At 40.0% G+C, this 23,698-nt stretch overlaps 2 protein-coding genes across 2 annotated transcripts in view; both read right to left on the minus strand.

Moving 5' to 3' along the window:
* Positions 1-12,313: 12,313 nt before the first annotated feature.
* LOC140239852 (cytochrome P450 2U1-like) lies at positions 12,314-19,446 on the minus strand. Its single transcript, XM_072319674.1, has 8 exons — positions 19,251-19,446; positions 17,952-18,125; positions 17,236-17,395; positions 16,071-16,204; positions 15,538-15,773; positions 14,750-14,866; positions 13,246-13,573; positions 12,314-12,531 (listed from the first exon to the last, which is right to left on the minus strand). Exons 1-8 carry the CDS (start codon positions 19,444-19,446, stop codon positions 12,314-12,316), a joined length of 1,563 nt encoding a protein of 520 aa, XP_072175775.1.
* A 1,312-nt stretch (positions 19,447-20,758) lies between these two features.
* The window catches only part of LOC140240308 (vacuolar protein sorting-associated protein 11 homolog), a 33,935-nt gene continuing 30,995 nt past the window's right edge, over positions 20,759-23,698 (minus strand). Inside the window, exon 26 of the mRNA XM_072320091.1 lies at positions 20,759-23,232. Within this exon, the coding sequence (XP_072176192.1) occupies positions 22,477-23,232 (756 nt within the window). The 3' untranslated portion in view covers positions 20,759-22,476. The remainder of the gene's footprint in view (positions 23,233-23,698) is intronic.

Below are 23,698 nucleotides of genomic sequence, written 5' to 3' on the forward strand. Positions count from 1 at the left end.
TTAAATACAAATTCAGAAAACACTTATTATCTACTTATAATTCTAGATAATCTGAATTAATTGTTTTAATTTTATGCTTGAGGTTTCACCTGTCCTGATGTCGCAGCACTTGGCGTGTTCTGTATGCAGACCTCTCTTCTCTCTTTTTTCTTCTTTCCTCTTCCTTTCCTGTCTTTTGTTCCTCGTAGACTTGTATTGTCACCGTCTTCTCTCTTCTCGGTACTGTCTCGCGTCGTATATGTGTGTGGGTAACTGAATGTATGTACGAGTGTGTTGTCCTTCTCATATTTCCCGGTACACCAGTTCAATGAACACCGTCTGGGCGTTAGCATTGATACTCTATTCTTATTTCCTATTATTGTCGAAGCCAGCGTATCTCAAAATAGCTATATTTGTACAAACGACTTGAGTAATCTACATTCAATTATTTAGCGAGCCACGTCCTACAAGCTTAGCTTTTTAGTGGATCGCTATTTTCCCAAAAAAAAAAAAAAAAATTGAAGTTATTTTCTGAAAGCTCGCGAAGTATACATGTATACGCATCGTTCCTTCTGATTATTGTACATTATGTTGATGTATGTAATTTATTTCGTATATTACATGAACCTGTTGTAAAAGTTTAGACAATATCATTTCATGATATGTATACTTTGTATTACGTTTTGATTTTCGTTGATTGGAAATAAACTATGATTGATTGATTGATTGATTGAAATCGAAATGGATCAGTGATTGTGAAAAAGAAACGGAGAACGGATAGAAGATTAGACCATTTTACGATTTTATGATCCCTTTCTTCCAGATTAACTGCATAACGTTGATGGCAAGCTACATGGGAACGCAAGTTGTTCTAGTTTGCGTGACGCTGTCAGGTAGGTATCGCACGAGATTACAGAAACAATGGCATCCAGGTTTAAAGGGAAATTCCCGACCAGTTAAGAGATACTAGTAGTCTAAAAAGAAAGAGTAACATTTGCCAAGCACAAAAATAAAGATTTGAGCAAAATCGGCTGAAAATTTAAGGAAGTGGAAAAATTACAAAAGAAGTTTCACAAAACAGTTAGAAGCAGTGCGACACTAGCAAAAGTTATAATTTTCTTTGCAATGTAAAATGAACCAAAATCTGCAAAAGTTGATATCGAATTTGATATCAAATGCAATCAGTTTCCTTATGAGTTAGCTGCTTATAATGAATCGGTTATGAAATAAAGTCATGCTCTCATTTTTTCTCTAGCAGCATCAGTGAAATTTTGTGGTGGTTCTTGCTCTATATGTCGACTGATACATGCCGATGAGCTGAATCATTTTCAGCGAGTGGGGAATATAAAAGGAGGATCACTCTTGACAGCTGATCAATTTTAGGGAAAAGCCTTCTTAGAAAAAAAAACATATCTGGGTTATCATGAAAGCACGCTGTCACATACCGGGCAGATAAAAAAGAAACAGAAATATCAGAAAGGTCTCAAAATGCAATTTCTTTTCCATTATTTTGAAGAAAGTCTGCTAGAACCGTTCGTCATCGTTACTGTATTTGAAGTGATAGGTTGAAAGGGAATACTCTGTTACAGAAGTAAGTTTCAAAGCACAAAGCCCCACAACCGCTTAGAATGAAGAAAACTTAATAGAAAATAGTACCTGAAATGAAATTAAATGGAAAAGATAAGAAAGGGAAAGATATAGGGAAAAATTATGTGTGTGTCTGTTTTTGCATCTTTGTTATCTTTCAGTGATAGGCCGATGATTGGCAGAATTTCTACCAACACACTTATAATTTGAACCATTTTGTGAATACAAATAAAACTGACCAATATAGTGAAGGTACATGTATGTGTGCGAATTCGTCAACTGTACACCGCTTATAAAGATCATTTACAGAACTTTTCAGTTAGTCCGTCGTTACCATATTTGTGAGACTATTGCTCTGGTCTCTAAACCTCGCTAGCTTTGTGGATATTGGCCATTTATCGACCTGCATTAGAAATTGTCGCTCTCTGCACCCGAAAGTCCCGGGGCGTGTCTCGATATGCCGACACCAAGTGCGAACCCTGATAACTTAGGGTCTAGTGATGGGGTGTGGCACCCTGTAACATTCGCATCTGTCATTAACCTCGCCCTCACTCCTCCAGTCGCTGTATTGATGTTTTCTCTCTTGAGAAAGCAACGGATAATCGAAGATGCCAGCAGATGGCTTTACAAAACTTTCGCATGGTTTAACCTGATTTCGAATGTCGTTTGGTGTCTGTGGCTGGTATTCTGGTACGAAGCGCGAAGTAAAAAGATGTGTGACATCACTAACATTTTTTTACCGTCCATGCATCGAATATCATTCATGGGCACGATGTTTTCTCTTCTGCTGATAAGCCTCGACAAATACATTCAAGTCTCGCGTCCGCTCAGATATCACATTCTTATTTCGGTTGCCAAGATGAAGTTGAGTTTTGGAATCATGCTGGCAGCGTGGACTCCTTTCGGTCTGGTTCAGCTCCCTTGGCCTCAGTTACCCTTCTATCCATTCTTCAAGGATCGGTGCTCGGGAGAACGTTCCATCCACGACTTTCCAGTGTGGGTGCCCGTGTTTGAACGGATGTCCACTGGTGTCACGGCTATCGTCACGGGGACGACCATGCTAGGCATCAACGCGACCCTTCTCTGTATCGCCCACCGCCATGCTCGAATCGACGTCGCTGAAACGCCAGCCTCATATCCAAGAATGGCAAGTAGCAACGACGATGCCGAGGCATCATCCGGAGGTCATCGGAATCGATTTCGATCACTGTCTCGAAAGCTGCGGCGTCGATTTCAGACGAAAGGCGTCACCACGATGTTACTGATGACTTGCTCGTTCTGCCTTTGCTGGACCCTCTATCGCTTCTACGACCTTTTGCCGGACGTCTTTGCGAAAGACTTTTCAATGGTTCTTGGTGGCATGAATGGATGGCTACAACCGGTGCTGTACATTGCATCAACCAAAGAGGCCAAAGACATCATATTCAAATACATGGCGAATTTTTGCCACCGTCGGGTTTAAGAAGTGTTATTTCTGTCCTTCCTATTAACTCAGACCCTAAACGAGATCATAGCTTGTACGACTTTGGATCTATTAATATCATGTCACACAATATATTAAAGTGCAGTGAAAGACGTATGGACAAACGATGATGTTTATATTCGTTAAACATTTTCCAAATTTCGTTATTGAACTGGAGTTGGTCTTACTTTGAATAATTCTGCTTACGCATGTATATGAAGTGGCATGGTAAAGGCAACAATGTTGTGAGCTAGTACGGAAACCACTGTAATGTATTTAATCCTTACAAACTACAAGTTTTCTTTAAAGTTGACATTCTACCAGCAACCTACAAAGTATCTGCCTAAGGTTTAGATTATTGCTTGATAGATTAAAATATGCAAGAATATCTCCACCTATGAAAAGTAAACAAAATGAACATAATGAACAGTTCAAGCCAACATACAGAATTGTTTGTCTCGTGTAGATAGAAAACCCTTCTTATTTTGTTTTTAGTTTAGACAGTTGTCAGAGGACACGCAAAGGCCGCTTTTAACTTTAAAAGCGGCCTTTGCGTGTCCTCTGACAACTGTCTAAACTAAAAACAAAATAAGAAGGGTTTTCTATCTACACGAGACAAACAATTCTGTATGCTGAAATTTAGTCTCCAGTCTCACTTGAGTCCGGGAGTATTTTCTTGTGCTACTTTGACCAATACTACCCATTATATTGTGGACCATTACTTCGTTGGTCTGTATTACCATTGACACGTCCGTGATGTCCCACTATGATGGATGGCCGTAATTTCCATTTCTTTATTTCATTTCATTTCATCTCATTTCATTTCATTTCATTTCCGACAAAAGGATACAATACAATATACCATTTGCAATACCAAAAAAAAAAAATAGTTAATGGCCTTTTTTCATCAGCTCTTTCGTTTTTTAGTCTCTTTTCTGTGCGTTCGCTGTTTTGTCCATACTCGCATACAGTGATTAGCGAAATTAACTTTAGGGATATGGATAATGTAAGAACCAGGATAATTTTAATTACTTTGTAGTGACAAAATGCTGTTTCTGTTCTTTCTGGCTGGTATGTTTCATTTTAATATCTTTGACTGCAGTCATGGACTAATAGCTTGTTCACTGAAGTGTGCATAGGATAAGGTATAAAAGTTGATATACACTCTGTATCCCCGAATGAATCCTTACGGTAGCGATCCTAAACCGACATGCTCTCACTGTCATCAGACAAAACAAAAACAAAAACAAAAAAGAATTAAAAAAATGAACCAAAAACCCGCTTTACTTTAGTGCCACTAACAGGCAACACAGTACAGATTTTATCATCCATTCTCATTCGACCGCTGCATCCAGTCACAAACAGCGTCAAAATCAGGTCCTCTGAATCTGTCCACACACCTCATCTGATCATGGTGAAAACAGAACTCTCATCCCTACTGTCTATATCGGGGCAATAACATCCCTCCCAAGGCAAGCACAATAAATTCACCTACTTGAAACTGAAGCCAATCTCATTAATTAACTAGTTTGGAGTTAGCTCATGAGCACATGGGTACAAATGACGTTTCTCTTTCTGTCTCAGTTGGTTGGCCACTTCACTCGTTTTCAAAGCGAACAAAAATGTATAAGCCTGCTATGTCCGACATAACAATTTGTGCAATTCATCAGTCTTGCTCAAACAAAAGGATGAACTGCGGATGGTCCATCAACACTTGGGAAAGCATTCATTTCGTTATTTTTGCACTGACTGTATTAACAATCTTTGTCTATTGGTATTGCCAATAACCAATTACCAATTTGCTGTCAGGTGGATGTTCTGGCAAGCACCGTATTAATAAGATCACTTGAATAATCATTACATCACAGATGCCCATCTCAGTGAATTAAGAAAAAAAAAACTCAACATAACACTGTTGATTAAAATTACCTTTTCCAGCTCATGTGCAAAGTGGAACCCCGGAAATGGCCTATTTACCCTCAATGTCATGCTGCTGCTGTATATAGAGAATGTTTTTGTCAACTCAAGGTATCTGAAAAGGTTCATCTGCGCAAGATCTAGATGCATCGTGACAGATTTGGGGATCAAAACCGGAGTCTTGCCCGGTAGATGGCAGTATTCTGACGTTGAACGCGGTGTCGTTGGTATGGCCGGATTTAATCACTCCCATTTATCATTCTCATGAAATGTAGCCCACTGGATAGTCACCACAAACCACACTAAGCATAAGAAAACCTCTTTATGCAGCGTTATATCAAGATGCCCTTTGGTGGTAACTTAAACGATGGCATCTTATATCATCAATTGTATTTTATACGCAATCCGACTAATCCAGCACCGACCTTATCCATAGCGAGTTATGATGCGCAGAGATAAAATTAAGCAAAGTTACACCAAGAATTGCACATCTTATGTTAACCCATCCTATCCTGATCATTGCTACAATGAGTGGAGGCCCTAATAATTCGACCAACATAGTATGAAATGTAGCCGTGAGAAGGTATTATTACGAATATAATCGTAGATGAATCCGTGGAGGACCAATTCAATTTCACCATCAAGGGCAGACAAAAATTGAGTCTTCAATGTCGAAGTCCTATCGGACACCATTGCTTGAGGGGATGTGGCATCAGACCTGCGTAGAGTTGCGTAATGTTCCCTACCTATTACTATGCCGAAATTGGCCGCGTACTCATAAAAGTCATTTTGACGGCAGCAGCTGACCGCAAGAATGAGGAAAAAGAAGGGCTTGGGTATATCCATTGATCGAACCTCAAAGGATTTTTCGTCGGCATTGTGTAGAGTAGCGTACCATTGCGTAGGCATTGACGAAAAGTAGCTTAGTGTTGTGTGCTATAACGTAGACATGGCGTACGGTATTTGATTATAGAATTGAGAGTAAAACGAATGAATGTATGATGTCTCTTCTTCGGTTACAGTTCGTTATTCCGAAGACTGGTCACTCCGAAAGTGAAATAAGGTATTCCGAAGGTTCGTTCGTATACTCAACTTCTTTTCATCTTCGGTTTAAGTAACCCTACTTCCATGACTTCATCTTTTTTTCTTTTTTTTTTCTTTTTTTTTTTGAATAACGAACCGTATGTCACTTTCGGATTAACGAACCTCCAGAATAGCGAACATCCTCCGCTTCTTCTTTCCATAATAATTATCATAACTTGTTACCCCCGCAGTCTGCGAGTTCACACTTCTCATCCAATCAGTCTGACTTTTGTCTGGGCCCAAGATAACACAATTTCCATACTTCCTCTATGATTATGACGATAACGTTAATGAGTACGCACGGCGCCATCACACAGCAATTGACGAGTACCGTTTTAGCAGCAATAATAGCAAAAGTTAAAGTGGAATCATAATCATTATTTTTTACCTTTTTGGAAACATTGAAGTCCCTATCAGCAACCTTCATGTTCTTTTCCCCTTTCTTGTCTGCATCTGAAGTATGCCACACGTGGGCCGATGTCAAGGCTCATCTTTTCCTGGTGCCGAACGAAATGGTCGACGACGAGACCAACACGACGACCTGTCTCAAAAACTTCTGCCGACCGTTTACCGGTCCCAACGGGCAGCTGGTGCCTACCTCTCCACACTGGGTGACTCCAGCGAGGCCCGTACCAGGAATCGGCAGACATCAGTCGTGTTTGCCCCTCCTAACTCAGAGAAACCAGACGCAGCAAAATGAACCCTTTGGTATGAAGATGTGTAAATCAGTCTATGACAGAAATTTTGTCCGTAAAATGAGCGCTTCATGAGAGTCTGAAAATAGTTGTTTTGAATGTGCATACCATATCTATGAGAGAACGAAAAGAGATAGAAAGAGAGAAAACGAGCAAAAATCCACTAATATCGTAAATATTGTCGCGAATCATTTTGGAGGTTCATGGTTTACTTGATTTTATGACGTAATTTTTAACATATTTTTAGCATCTTCAAACTTCTAATTGTTGGAAATCAAAGTTCTGAAAATGCTGCTTGTTCCTCAGCTATAAATATGACATAGGTCTACTGGGTTAAATAGAAATTAATTTATAAGCCTTATAAGAAGGGAGGATGGCCGATTCAATTCACATCTCAAAGCGAATGTTAATAAATGAACAGTAATTTGAAAGTTAACTGAGAAGAAAATTTGAAAGTTAAATGATCCTCCAGTAGTTTTTATTCATATTTTGATTTAAAAAAAATGTATTCCGCATTGTCTGGGTTCCAAATTTTTGGATTCAACAGACATATTAATATGGCGAGATCGATATTATGAAAATTTTGAAGATTAATATAATGCAATGATTACTGACCTACGTGATTATCACCAGAATTGTTGTTGTTGTTTCGACCTGATTATGCAGTTCTTCACACAGAATATTCTCATGTTCTCAACCGCTAGGAATCCTTTCCATTGGCTGCGACAAAAGAACTCGTCAAGATGTTATGGAGACATGTAAAACGTCCTACAACGAAAGCATGCCTCTCCCTCACAACCAATCATTTGTCTCGGCAGTGGTGAAAGCCGCGGTCGAGAAATGTGGGAACGCCACCTACGTCTGGTTCGACTGCTCTTGTTGTTGGAACGAAACGAGAACGACAAGGAAAGTCGAATGGGGGAGAGGCGTTTGGAGATGTGGCGTCTCGGATGAAGACTACGGAATTCCTCTGGAGGAGCTGTTTCGTGATGGAAAATTGGGTAAGCATCATACGTGTTGATCCGTCTCTAACATTTAATACTCTTTCCAGTGAACTGTAATGAAAGGTTTGATGACAAAACGCGTAAAAAAGCGTCACTTTAAACATTTTTAAGTATTATCGATTGGAAAAAGAAAAAAAAAACTTTCCAATGATACCTCACTTGTTATATACCAACGAGTGTTCTTGAAGTTATAATAAAGAATATTCCAAAGTTTCTCATGATTGTCTTTGTTTTTTAACGGCTTTAATCGCAAGTATTATCCCACCGTGATGGAGTTGCATGTAACTTGTTTTGCAGTCAAACTCTGCAAATATTGGTTAGGTCATTATGCCATCTTCGTGGTCAACAGTTCTTTTCTTATTCTCAACGGGCTAGATATCTTTAGTGTATCTCATCGTATGATCGTCATGTCTGGATGCAGGAGCGGGGGGGGGGGGAGGGGGGAGGAGTGGGAGGGGGTCCCGCTCACTCCCGAAATTGTCAAATTCCTCGTCTTCTTTTTCTTTTTGTTGGACCAGTATAGGCTTTATAAGATTTTCAAATACCCTTCCCCAGCCAGCTCGTTACACCTACATAAACTTACAAAAGCGTGTACCAGGTCGTTGATTTTTTTTTTCAGTTCTAAAAATGCAAAATCTCCCTCATGTGCATGGGAGCAGGAATACCGCGCAAGTAAAAGGGAAAACATAGAAATTCGTCATTTATTAATCTGAGGGTACGTGTGATGTTGACTTTCCCCACAAAGTAGGCCTATATTGAACGCAGAAGTAGGGCCTACTGAGTCCAACACATATCATGGGTCATATCATGCATTCTCCCTATAAAACTAAACGTTTCTCCTTTTTTTGTTTTGTTTGGTTTTGGTTTTTCCCCGGTTTCAGTGTGGGACAAGGATTATAGAGGCCGTGGTTGTCTGGCAGTAAGGGAGGTCGACGGAGAACTGAGATTCACTCGAACAACCCCCTGTGAAGACAACGCCTTTGCTCTCGGAGTTTGCGCGCGAAACTGATACCGATCCCAAAAGTCTGTTGTCCCATACGTCCGCAGGCCTACAGCTCTGTTTGAACAGACCTTACCGCGACTACGTCGCGACAAAGTCCGGAGAACAAAATTCCTCGCCTCGGATAATAAACCGCAGGAGAGAGGAAGGGGTACCGTTTTAACAGACACACCCCGAAAACCTATTCGGTAGGTTTCCACGAAGGAGATGTGTTCACTGATGCAACTACCCCGCCCACCGGCCAGGGCCGCCTAATATTGTTCTAGATGGTGTACGTATACAGCAATGTAGCCGCAATTGCGTTCTGATAGAAGGGTTGTCGGGGTAAAGTCATGGTTATGTCAGGGCAATGTCTGGGTAATCATTCTAGCTGGCTAGGGTAGAATTTGGCAAAAGTTACCGCGACAACGTCAGAGTAATATTTTGCGGGGTCCATATAACAGGCAGGGTAAAAAAAGGGGGGAAAAGAAAAAAATATATACCCGGACGTTACCCAGGCGTTGTCGCGTAATTCTAGTTTAAAAGGTTCTGTAAAAAGAAAACAGGGCTTTAGTTGGGCAGTCAAGATAGCAATAAGCCAGTTCGGAGTTAGCTCATGGGCACATTGGTACGAATGACCTTTCTTTTTCTCAGTTGGTTGGGGGCACTTCACTCGTTTCCAGAGCGACATAATGCATAAGCTTTACGTAACAATTTATGGGATTCATCAATCCCGTTCAAACAAAGAATACACTTGCGTAGACCAGATGAGCAGAATGATCTGTCAATTCACACTTGAGAAAGCATCCATTTCATTATTTTGCATTGGATGTATTGACAATCTCTTTCTATTGATATTGCCAAATACCACTTTTGCTGTCAGGTGGATGTGCTGGCAAGCGGCATTTATAAGGATTACATGAATAATCATTACATGACAGATGCTTATCCCAGTAAATTTAAAAACCAACATGATTGTTGGTCCGAATGACCTTGTTTCTGCTCATGCGCAAAGTGGAACTCCGAACTGGCTTATTAGATTACAGATTTACAATGCATTTATGTCAGTTTGTACGTAGTCTAGCTGGTAAGTTTGTACGTAGTCTGGTTGCCAGACCCATTACAAATCTTATTCCCTAGCTTCCACAAAAATGTACCCGCCGCGGCGATGAAATCGCCACCTGCCTTTGCCGAACGCCTGCACGACCATCTAGCTCAGCTTGCTAATACTTCATTCGTCGTAAATGGCGTTAATGTTCGTGGAAATAACCAGATCAATCTTCTCTCTCTGTTTACACCTTTGAGTCCCAAATTTGAAACGTTAATCTCCCCGACACACATCTGTCATTTTGCAGACTTCAATCTATTGTGTGTATGTGTGAAATATTTGGCTTTTGCATGAATTGTGTATAATTATTCCTATCTAGTCACCTTTTGTACTTGCCATTAATTTTTTTTTTTTTATCGGTACCTACGAGCATTACTTGCTGCCAGACTGCAGCTGCTGTTGTAACTTGGTGAAATTCAAATCCATTCTATTCGGATTGCCTGTCAGTTTGTGTGTATTATTACATATGTATGCATTTACAAAATCACTTTTTGTACACTACACTCCTAATCCATTGTTTGCTTTGAGAGCTGATTGGCACCAAAGACTCCATAGCGTTGTAACACACACACGCACTGGACACACACACTTTTTGATGGTATTCTTTAATTGCATTTCATTCAATATCAGCATCATTTTCTCGACGAAACGAGTATGAACAAGAATAAGCAACTGTATTCTTCTCGTTCGTCCTGCTGAATCACATTCTTAACATACAATATTATGCACATCATACCATGTATACAAAAATGATATACAATTCTGCATAAATCTCATAATACCAAAAAAGGTTTCTCTTGATCAACTTGATCAGACTGATCAATGTCTACTTCATTCGACAAACTGCACATACACACACGCACACACGCATGCACATAAACACACATAATGATGATGATGATGATGAAAAGCATTGATATATAGCGTCATCTATCAGCTGCGGAACATTCAAAGGCGTCCGGTTCCTGCAATGTGTCATACATCATTCACAAAGTTGCATGAAAAGATCGATCTTCAGTTCAGATTTAAAGGTATCGAGGTTAAAAATAATGCATGATAATACCTATCCATATACATACACAAATCATGAACACAGACTACATTAACACATGTATACACCCTGCTGGAAAAAACAACAACAACAACAACAACACATGAGTGTCCCCACATTGTAAGAAACACAGTGTGAACATGCATGTGAACACAATTTGAACACATTGTGGACAAACTATGAATCATCAATTCACAGCGTGACACAGAACATTACCATGTGAACACTCTGAAAACCAAACCACAGTGTGAAATCATCTCCACACTGTTAATTTCGAGCATTTTCACATAGTCGACTATGTGACCACACGGTGAACACACTGTGGGACACTGTGTTCTTTCCAGTAGGGCATATACATTATATGCACAAATACGAATATCCGTTTCAAATGTCATCAGTATTATATTCCATATTCGTTCAAAATTAACTACCGTGGACAGACCTGTATTGCAGCTGCTTAATGGTTACAGGTATATAGGCTGAGAAATTTATAGACAACTGTAGAAACTCAAATAAATTCCAACCTAGCATCCCGCAGCTGCGAGAATCATGCAGTAACGTTATTTATGCATATTCACTACTGAATTAAATCACCGAATAAAGAGGGCAGTGGACGGTATTATCATTATCATTACTATTGTTTTATTGTGTATCATTGGAATATAAGTCATTTCTTGAGACATCTTTCTTGTAAGCATTTATGCCCAAAAAAAGGCTTTATATACAGATATATACATTGATAGAGGGTTTGTTTTCCTTGAGTAAAATGCATGAAACCAAACCCAATGTTCTTTGATTTAGTCAATTAAATCATATTTAATCGTACTGAGATTAACAGAGAATCTCATTTAGAAGTTCACCTGGTTTAGATAAATTCATGTCATAGTGAATTCTCGGTTTTCAGTTAGATTATCTGCCTATTCCTATTCCACAAGGGATTCTTTTAAGACGTTGTCATGTGAAATGTGTCTGTCCAAAAAATCATCTTTTTATGGTCAATATTTTTGTTGTTGTTGTTCCAGCCCTCTGATCTGAACGTTATTCTGCATGGAAAATTGTGACTTTACAACGTTTCCGTTATCATCATTCTGTTTTCAGTGAGTAGAATGAAAGATTACTTTGAATACTAAAAACATGACAGTTTGATGAAACAAAGTACTTTCCTCGAAGGGCGGAATTGTGTTTTTTCGTGTGATTGTACCCTCGATTGCTTATTATGGAGAATGTGTGCATGTTATATAATGTGTGTTTGTGTGTGGTTGTGTGCGTGTGTGTGTGTGTGCGTGCATATACGTGTGTGTGTTTTGAAAATCAAAAACTCAAAATATGTGCGCGCGCGTGCGTCTCGAATCAGTAGTTCAGGTCATTGTGTTCACGCAAAGTCGGTGTGTGGGTGTGTGTATGTGCATAACTTGCAATGGGAACGAAATTCGAAAGTTGTCTGGCATTTATTCACAATTCGAGCTTGACGCTCGGCTCGACTTCGAGTTAACTTCGCGAATGGATATCTTAAATGGGGCTGCGGACAAGGTGAAGTTTCCCCCATCGACGCCAAAATCGGCTGAAGCGCCCTCTGGAAGCGAAAACTCGAATCTTCGCAGCATCGATGTGAGAAACAAAAACATCTGCATTCGGGCAATGCGATCGCCAACACAAAGTCGCCTCCCTATTAAAAGATGACAATAATTAGAGAATAATGACTGCGATAATGATGATAGCTTATAATGAAAGCAACCGACAGTGGAGACATAGAAGTCAATGATAATATGGCAATAATATTAACTGTAATATTCATACGACTGTATAGGCATATATACATAAGTATTATTATGATGATTTTGTAATATCGCCAATTCAATGTATTCGGTAATACAACGACCATCAATACAGTGTTGTTCGACATGCATATTGGTACTCCTTTCGAAGGTGCAAGGCTTCAACACTGGCACAATGGACTCAAAGCTGTTGTCAAGACATTTAAGGACCCTCCACTAAATCTTACTTGCACAGATGAAGAGTAATGACGTGTAGTGTGTGATTATAGGGGAGAAAAATGTTTGACAAAAAAAAAAGAGGAAATATCGAGTAAATCGTGAGATCATTTTGAATTGATACTGCAAAAAAAAAAACCCTGCCTCTGATGATCAGAGTAAATATGTGCGTTTATATCTTGTTCATGACACTTGACTGAAATGTTATAATATCCGGGATTCCTGCAATCTATGAAATAAACTAGTGTTGCACTTTCATACCATGAACTGATAGATTCGAAGTTTTTAAATCCTATCCTCAAATTATGCTGGCGTGGTGTGTAGCTCGCAGGATAAGATAATAAATGTCCATGAATACAGCATGATTGTAACAAGCAAAATATATTTACCAGCTCCATAGGGCATGAACGCTGGGTTCTTCACAAAGTCTTTCCCATCTGCTGTGAGAAACCTCGTGGGGTCAAACCGCGTCGGATCGTGCCAGTTCTCGGGGTCCTGGTGGATGTACCAGACGTTGGTCAACACCAGCGTGCCCTCGGGGATGAAGTGGTTGTTGACGAGGACGTCGCGCCTCGTCTGTCGCGGTCCTCCCATCGGGGCCGGTGGTCGTAGCCGGAGAACCTCCATACAGGTGGCCTCGAGGAGTAGGAGCTGGTCACGGTCCGTGATCGCTGGGTCCCGGGAAGGGCCGACGATTCGTAGGATGTCCGATCGAATCTAATCAGGAATGACCGAAAATTGGTGAAAAATGAAGTTTCATTCCAGAATTGAAGAAATTGAAATGTTCATATAAGTCGAACAAGAAACAAGAAACAACACACACACACACACACACACACACACACACACACACACACACACACACACACACACACACACACACACACATGTACACAATTATCTAAACAATTATTCACAAGACAGTTATTAAAACAACCACAATCAGGAATCATGCAGATTCGATGTAATGAATGTTTAGTCCATGTAGCAAGTCAAGTGTGTGAAGAATGTCAAAATAATGAGTACAGTATTGATAATGATGATGATGCCTATTATTTCATAGATACTATAGCATGATTGTCATTATCTCCAACATTCAACCCTGACCACGGATGAATGTTTTGACGTCACGGTGACGTCCTTATTGAAGGATTACAGTGCACTCCCGTTATAACGAACACGTTTGCAAACGAAATTTCCAATACAACGCAGTAAAATTCAGGGCCCAAAATTATGAGATAGATATCTTTATACACTTTTTGTTCGGATACAACGAGATTTCGATATAACGAAGGAAAACTTCCGGCCCAAGGACTTCGTCATAATGGGAATCACCTGTACGAGGTAATGACCCGTAAGTAATGAATAAGGGAGTTCATGGTTAGCGCATGTCTCATTTGACCCCTACACCACAGACTTTCAAATAACATGGAAAGGACCTGTGACAGAGCATTTTTTGTTGAAGCATGCCACCTTTGTAATCAATGTCAATGAAATGCGTGTGCAGCTGCTTTTGTTAAACATTATTGATGAATCACTTTCACCTGTGCGTTCTAAAAGGTGAAACACACAACTTAACATTCCAAATCTTCATTTGCCTGAGGATTCTTTTCGTTTGAAAGTCAATGGCAAATACACAAACATTCTCATTTGACCTTTATTTTGCACATGCGCAAATCGCAACCGTGAACTCCCTTATTATAACGATGTGTGGTAGATTCTAAAGGGAGTCGTATACCACGAGCAAAGTATGAGCAGAAGACTGGTTATCTATGTTCCCAGCAAAATGTTCACCCTGTTATCTAATCACACATATTAATTTTTCTTCCTCAAATCGATAGTAACTTTTGGTCAGTTGTGCGAAGCCTTAGTAGAGGGCGCTGTTCACCATACCTTGCTCTGTAAATCGGGGTTGTCAATCAAGTAGAGGAGGATCCATCGCAAGGCTGACGTCATTGACTCGGAAGCAGCGAGAAAGATATCGAACACACCCCTCCAGATGTTTGCTTCCTGATTGGTGGATAATTGACCAATCATTCTTAAGTGAATCAAATTATGCTGCAGTGATAATCACCTTACGTCTCTCAATCCCACTGAATTTTACTCAGATTTCTTATTAATCGTATCTTTAGACAATAATTTACCAACTACAACCCATTTCCCCTGAGCGTCGTCGTGTCTAGATTGTTAGAAAACTGCAATAATTTGATGCGAGAAATAAAACTACTTCTCCGCAATCTAATGCGAACATAGGATATTCTATGACGACTGAAGCACAGGTAATACTTTTGCTTATTAGATAGTTGCGAATAGATACAACTGCTTTAACAATTCCGTTTTGCTACAATGATGCAAAAAAAAACAACTACGAATTTATGATAATAGTTATCTTTATTGTGTAATATAATGCGTCATTACGAGGTTAAAAAGAAATCAAGCCCTATTTTGTATATTCCACTTCTTCTCCAGTTATTCCTTTTTGTGACTGCTAGTAAAAAGCAAGATCTGCACATGTTTTAGTAAACAAAAGTCATGGAAACAAATTATGCATGACGGCATCTCTCTACTGATTTCTAATTTAATATAGGATCTCAAAAATAATGGTATCTCCGCTATTCTTCTACAATGAAGAGAAGCAATGTTCATGATTATCATATTCTCAGTCGGTCCGACGTACTGACCTTCAGGTGGGTGTCAATGCCCTCCTCATCAAGCCGCCTGACCTCCAAGAGGTACATGTCGATGATGTCACGCAGGTTGTCGGGATCGAAAGTCTCGCGGTGTTGCTGAACGATGGCGCGGATGAAGGCCTCCAGCGTGGCCAGGTTGAGGCGAACCTGTCGATAGAGGGGGGTGTAGTAGAGACCACGACAAACCAACAGCCACCCAGACGGAGACAAACTACGGAATGAATTTCCTAAGAAGTGGAGAAAGGAGAGAAGAAACTATTAGGCGAACACCAATACATTTTATTCGAGAGAAAACTGCGCCCCCTTCTTTCAAACTTTCTTTAGATCAGTCTCTTCTCTGTCAGAGATGCAATCTTCATGCAGGGAAATTAATTCTTAAACTTGTAGGTTCGTAAGGCTTAATCATGTGGTGATGAATATCAATTGCACCTGAAGTCAGTATGACCCGTATACCTAATATTCCAAGATTCAAGATTAACTTGAGTAATAACATGAATTCTCATTTTAATTAGCGAAATACGAACCAACAACGGTGAGGATTCGGTGAAACTCGGGATCCGAATACTCATACGAGCGGCCGAAACAGATGCTACAGATGATGTTGGAGACGGCGTTGTTGATGATGTGATGTGGGTCGAACGGGCGACGTCCGGATGGACTGACATAAGCCAGGAAATCATGGGGAAGAAATGCACGCACAATTAACACAGCAATCAACACGTGCCCCTCTATCACTGTAGTATAGATTAGACAGGACGGATAGGCCTACATAATTGAATTGAAATGAATTGAATTTATTTGTTCAGCATTACAACAACATAAAATCAAACTATAAAATGATAAACAATCATGCCAAAGTACAGAGTATACTATAAAGACGAAGATATAGAATACTTGATATAAAATATGATAATAAGCAGAAGGAAATAAGCCAACGAGGAATAAGGTATGTAGGGAGGGACAAAATACAGTGTGATTACTGTATTTTAGGTCCATGATTTGACATATCAACTACAGATTAACAATGAATTTCAGTGGTCTGCCTATGAAATTTTGGTGATCATTTAACAAAGGATATCATGTACGTAGCTACGCCACTGTTCTATTACCGTATTGATTTTTGTCACACTGTTGTAAATAACAATCTTCTTTGTCTTGTAGATCTCTGTAAGCAAGGTAACTTCCTCAGTTTATATTCAATAGAATAAGAAAATAGGAAAGAAGCGGCCTGGGATTGGACCCCATGACTTACTTTTACATGCTTACCAAACAGTTGCACTACAGACCTAATACAATATTATACACAGTGAACTGAATCCCTTTAATTGGAGTGACATCGTGATGTTGGAACAAATAGGCCTATGTACCAAAACACCTTTGCCTTTTTTTTAACGATTTCATTGATTTGTTGTATCTGCCATGTTATAGATGTTATGTTATCATATGTTATATGATATGTTATGATATGATATGTTATGATATGATATGATATGATATGTTATGTTATGTTATGTTATGTTATGTTATGTTATGTTATGTTATGTTATGTTATGTTATGTTATGTTATGTTATGTTATGTTATGTTATGTTATATTTCGTCGTGGTTTGTTATGTCTTTGTTTGAATACTATAATGTCTTGACCTGGGGTCAGGGGATAAACTCGATCAGTTTAATTTCTCTGGTCATACTCTTTGGTCGCCTCGTCATGAAACGCTCGACACAGCCTGTCGGACTCGCGTACGATCACCGACTCCAACTTTTCATGCTCGACCTCGAACTGTCTGAACGCCGTGGCGACGAATTTACGTAACTCTTTCCACTGATCTCCACTCGAGAAAGCAAGGCTGCCTTTTGTCCCCACAGACAAAAAGAAAAGAAGAAAGCAAGATAAGGAATTCGAATAGGATTAACAGTTTCGCAACTCGGTGAATCTCTTAGTATACCACTGATGTGGAATCCACAGGAAAAGGCAATTGCATAACTCCATTGCCTCATTTGTGTCGGTATTGATGCTGTCGGCATAGGCATTACGGTTGCATAACATAGTTATAACAAAGTTAGCGATTATTAAAATTCATGTAATCAAAGGTACATAACTGGGAATATACTTTAAAAAAGGAAACAAAAAAGAGAAAAATCAAAGCTTTGATAGATGTTGCTACTCTAGAAGTAGGTATGTAAGTCTTTACAAGCAAAATTTACCAAAAATCGTAAAGTACTTTTTGTGATGTACTGATTATATTGCTGTTACTTAACTTCCGTTTAAGTGATTTCGTTGCACGTGTTATAACATGCTTACTCACGGATGAGTAAAAATCTGAGTGAAAACTACTAAGGTGCCACAGAGCAAAATTTGAGGCTCTTAAAGAGTAGTCAAGAACGCAGCACAAAGAAACCTCTTTACCTTCGAGAGGGAGGGCGAGCGAGTATTCGATGGGGACGTTGCGGTCAGTGAAAACGTCGGCTTCTTTCACGAGAGACTGCTTGACGGCATCGACATCGTTGAGGACGACGGTCAGCATGGGTCCGAGCCGGACGCTGATCAGGCCGCCATATTTCTGGGCTAAACGGGCGAATCCTGAAAAAGTTTTTGTACACTATACACATATATATCTATATTTTTCACCTCATATATTTTTCATGCTTTCTTATAGAATCTGCTTACCAATACTTATACCACGCTTCAATCTCGTATCCTTTGGCTTGACTTCAGGCAAGTCACTATCTTAAAGATGCTTCCGGAATTGTGTATCACAATAGGGTAAATGAAATGTAATAATCAATACTTGCTGCAACCCCCCCCCCCAAAAAAAAAAAACCAACAACAACAACAAACAAACAAACAAACAAAAACAACAACAACAACAACAACAATAAACACAAGACAAACAAAAGAAAAAAAAACTAACTCCTTACTGGGGTTTAGAAACGAAACTGATCGTCTATGTGGAAGTACTTGAGGCATACTTTTGTTGCCTTCGGAATTTTTTTTACGGAGTTTGTGGTGGAACGTTTTAGCTCTGACCATGTGATAATAATGTTAGACAAAATGTTGACCCTTTTGCATCATATATATATTTCTGATATGTCTTCTTTTTGCATACGTAGCAGTGATGATAAAACTTATAATCTGATATCTACGGCAAGGTTGTACGGAGAGCATGATATTGGTGTTTCAAAGCTCTTCAAGAGATTATAACTATTCCGATACATTATTACAACCAAAAGGTTGAATGATACGCAATTGCAGTCACCAATGAATCACGAATGAAAGGAAACAACTGATGAATTCATGCAATAATTCAACCTGAATAATGAGAAATAAGACAAAAATAGTCTCTTCTCGGACGCAATACTTTCCTATCCTTAGGCCTACAATTTATCATGAGAGAAGAGCTGCTACATTTTCGAACATGATAGAGTGATAGACTACTTTGCTCGATACAGAAGTATGAAAACACTGTATTGTATGCCTATAAAGCGAACTGATGCAAAAGTTCACAGCTTAACTCAGACAACATCGATCGGAAACACACACAGAGTGATATTTGTATTGACGAAGCAATTACTACAAAAGCGAGTATTTTGGTCTTTGGTCTCTGTACTCACTACACGTACCTTATCAGATATCACTTCATTGGAACACACGTCACGCGTCTTTTCATGTAGGTCTAGGCCTACTTGGACTTTCAATGCACTTTACCTTTAAATGGAGGCAGCTGGAGAAATGGCATGTACCCTAACAGTGGCAGGCCGACGGGTCCCGGTGGGAGATTCCTCGGCGTCCGATAGATGCCAACGAGCCAGGTAAAGAAGAGAGCGCTGACACTTCCGATAAGAACGGTCTGAATCGTAAGACTAGGCAGACAGCCTCCAATGTAACTCGTCATAGAATACATGATAGATTGACTTTAATACAAAGCTTAAAAGCTGAACTTGATTCACACTCACCGTATGAATCCCAATGTTAGACGCATAGTCCAACCTCGGAGCAATAAATTTGGGACATTTCGCAACGACTCTGATCTATAGACGACTCCTTATCGTAGGAAGGTCTTGACTAATCTGAATTATTCACCAGTCCCCATTCATCGAACACTTTTTGTGAGTCGGGATTATCGTAGCATTAAACACCTATGATCCACAGATGCGACACCCCCAGGATAAAGATATGAGAATGCAGTATTCTAGATCAAACTTTCGTGCACTCGCTTTAGAGTTAATACCACCAGAGGGCATTTAACGTGACATAATGAATGGTACAAGGCAAACGGTAGGATCAAAATACGCTCGTACAACACGGCTGTTATGTTAATGTTTTTCTGTTTTTGACGCGAGTTCATATTGAATGTGAGGTAAACACAGGCACTATGCTATCGGATTTTGTCTTTTATTCAAGCGAGACTTCTAGGACAAAACCCGGGTCGGTATCGGAAATCTGGTTGAAGAGGATCAGGACTGAATGAATTTCGGTCTCGCACCGCTTGCGAAGAGGTATGCAAAGAAAGAGAGGGAGAGAGATGGGGTCGCAGACTTTTGAGGTGTGCTATTGTTTTGGGCATACATGAAGGTGCGAGTGCGTGTTGGGGGAGGGGCGGGGTCGGCGAGGGTGGGAAAAGAAAGGCAGCTTTTCTATATTGTGCGTGTGTGTGTGTGCGTCTGTTGTGTGCATGGCAATATGAAAATACATAAGTTATGTATCGTAATACACCCGGTCTGTGTACATACGTGCAGCAAGCGTACGTGAATCACCTCATTCCATAACCTCTTCAACAGCTATCTGTACAATGTAGCCGTCAGCAATGAACGCGTATATTTCTCTCTCCGATCTCTGTTATACACACTCTGTCTCATATATTGCCAGAAGTGGGCATATTATTACAGTTTATTAAGTTTTAAATGGGGGAAAGTGTCCTCAATGAACTGCAACTTGGCTGTAAGACATTCAGAATTACTACCAGTGTATAACAATTTTGTTAAGACTAATATTAAGCCTTGTTTTAATAACCTTTGATGCAACAGTGCACTGATATTTCATGCACTCATAGACTTTTTTTTTTATAACTGTACAGAAACATATACAGAAACACTCACACACACACGCACGCACACACACACACACGCACACACACACACACACATGGCACAACACAAAAACACACAGAAAAATAAACAGAATTAATTCACAGATACTAGATTCCTTATCTGGAAATATGTTTATTTGTGATCATAACTATCTGATATGCAATATACACTACCACTTTTTGTATTCATTTCATTTCCAGAAATCAAGTCATTTATTCATGAACAGGTAATTACTGCATGACAACTTGGGGAAGGGGTGGGAATATTGCAGTGTGAAACATTTCACCTTTCTTTCCAATTTTTAGAAACATTTGACATCATTACACTGGAGAAGATTTTATTCGCAGGAAAGGCAGAGTAAATCTGTTACTAAGAAACACCTGGTTGTTTTCTTTCAAAATACCTGCATACCTGCAGACAACATTATAATCATTAAAAGGGAGAGCTCCAGAAAACTCTGAGAGAAACGGATATGGAAAAGTCCCATCAAAGTCTGGCAAAACAAGACTTGTTTAAATTTTTCTTTCTTGTTCTGCAAACATGTACTCACACAATATTTACCTGTTAAACTCTCTCCCTCTCGCTACAATTCCTCTCTCTCTCTCTCTCTCTCTCTCTCTTTCTCTCACTATCTTTCACTATATCTCTCATTCACACATGATCACAAATGTTAAATTCTTTGAAAGTCTTTGCACATATTCATTCTCTGATCCTGGAAATGTCCACATGTACACTTAGCATCAATGATAAAGTACACTGTACTCTCGGAGAGGCTAAACAAATTGTAACCACATCAATGTGTTGCACATGACATGAATGGCATAAATAACAAACCTTTCAAGGAAAAAGAGACCTTGATTGCATGTCACACAGGGTAAGATTTTGTTGCATGACATGAAATGACGCATTGCATTATATATGTAGTAAAAAAAAAAATCACAATTTGTGAGCACTAGCTTTGCTAAAAACAGAATGCTTCATTCTACACATACAGAACTGGTAGATGCCTAGAGCATTTGAGTTGAGTAAAAAAAAAAAAAAGTTATTCATAGTGTAAATACATTTCTCAATGCAAATAAACAAGGTGGTTTGCTCTGAAAAGATGTATGATAAACTTTAGCTCTGAGTATTGATTGCCATTAAAATCTGGGAGTATGAGAAAATTTGACGAGCTTGACATACACAGGCCACTATCTAGAGTTGAAACAAAGAAATTATCCGTTGACCCAGATGTACAATCAGGCCTTTGGGAAAACAGAACATTTCTATCTTGCAGTCAGTTGAAATTTCCCATGCCGGTGATTTGCTTGATAGAAGCTTGGAATTTCATCACTGCACATTTATATTTGAACCTAAATAAACAGTAATGCACAAAATAGATAGAAAATCATACAACTGGTGACCACTTTTAAGCTCTATTTAAATGGCATGATTTACTTTTTAGTTCCTTTTTCAATGTACTCTGAATAAGGAAACCCAAGTATGCCACTTGTGCAGCAAGATAAAGAATGCAGAAAGAAACAACACAGAAACCTCACATAAGTACATGTACAATGTATGAAACCTGTACTGCATATCCAAACAATAGAAAGGTGCTATTACACAACCTGTGGATAATCAGTCAATACTGTTTAATACTTTGTCTTCGACAGTTTTACATAACTCATATACACAAGATACATAAAGTATACATAACTCGATAATGTACATGTCACATGAGTACTTGAACATAAATTTTGCAGCCACATGGCATAAAGCTAAATGTGCTAGAATGACAAGTTACAGAAAATGAAAGGGATCTTCTCGAATAGGACATGGCAAAAGAAGATGTGCTTGATTTATTTTTAATCGTAGAAAGGATTGTTCCTCCTGTCTTCCTCGTCAACGTCATCATCGAAGGGATTGTCACCGTTGTCATCAAATGGGTTGGATGGGGCGGGGGGCTTCTTTGGTGCTGACCCACCTGTACGAGAGGGAGATGCCCTGCTGGCCTGGGAACTTGCAGGTGATGAGAAAGGGTTTGGTGGGGACACCTTGCCCTGCCCCGGCCACGCACCCTGTGGTCTCCTGACTGGGGCCGCGGAAGGACGGTAGTCCTGGGGAGAGCGCCCCGCTGTTTGGGAAGAGGGAGGCTTGAGGTCGTTGTCAAATGGATTGTAGGGAGCGCCCGCTGGGGATGGGGTTGGGCGTGGCTGACTCCCTGCACTCTGTCTTGCTGATGGTGGCTGGGATGGTGTAGGCATGGGGCGTGATGGCTGGGAGACGGAGGCGGGCTGCCGTGCAGGCGGGGCTGCTGTCCTAGCAGGTGCAGTGGTGGTGCGGGAAGGCGGAGTGGATGGTCGGGGCGGGGGAGTCTGCTGGCGTGTCGGAGGCGTGGATGAGGCTGGCACACGAGACAGCTGCGTCTTGGCAGGGGGATCAATGCTCCCACTGGGTGCCCCGCCCTGTGGTCTTGTGACACCACTAGGGACAGTTGGTGAGGGGCGCGAGGCAGCTGGTGTGTAGCGTGGAGCCTGAGTGGGGGCTTGGGACGGCTGGGGCCTTGACACATTCGCAGGTGGTCTTGAAGGACTCCCAAAGGAATCAGTAACAAGTGTGACCTGCAGAAATACCGGTAAGAGAAGAATTACCATAAATACATCAACACACACAGACTGCAGTATACATTCATTTATATCCATCATCATATTATCTACAAAATATCAATAGAGTGAGAATGAAATGAGCAATGACGTCATGCCATGGATCTCCCACAGATATCACAAGTGTGCAATTTGGACTTGCATTGGGATTTATTTCAAGTGGCCTCTGAAGAAGTCAAATGCTTATAAATATGGGTTATGAGGGGATGGAAGGCTCTTAGGCTCCTCCGAAGCACTAAGCAGTGAGGATTAAAGTGCTTTGTTTAGGGACACACCTACTCTCATGGCAATAAGGGACTGGCTTTAAATCAGGATGCGCATCAAACTGTAATTGTACAAAACAATACCTCATTCCAGACCACAGAGGCTTGTACCCTAGAGACTCACACTTCCAATCAGTTCATTATGGTCAATTTTTTCCTCA

Source organism: Diadema setosum, chromosome 16 (assembly GCF_964275005.1).
Source record: "Diadema setosum chromosome 16, eeDiaSeto1, whole genome shotgun sequence".
In the NCBI taxonomy this organism is placed as follows: domain Eukaryota; kingdom Metazoa; phylum Echinodermata; class Echinoidea; order Diadematoida; family Diadematidae; genus Diadema; species Diadema setosum.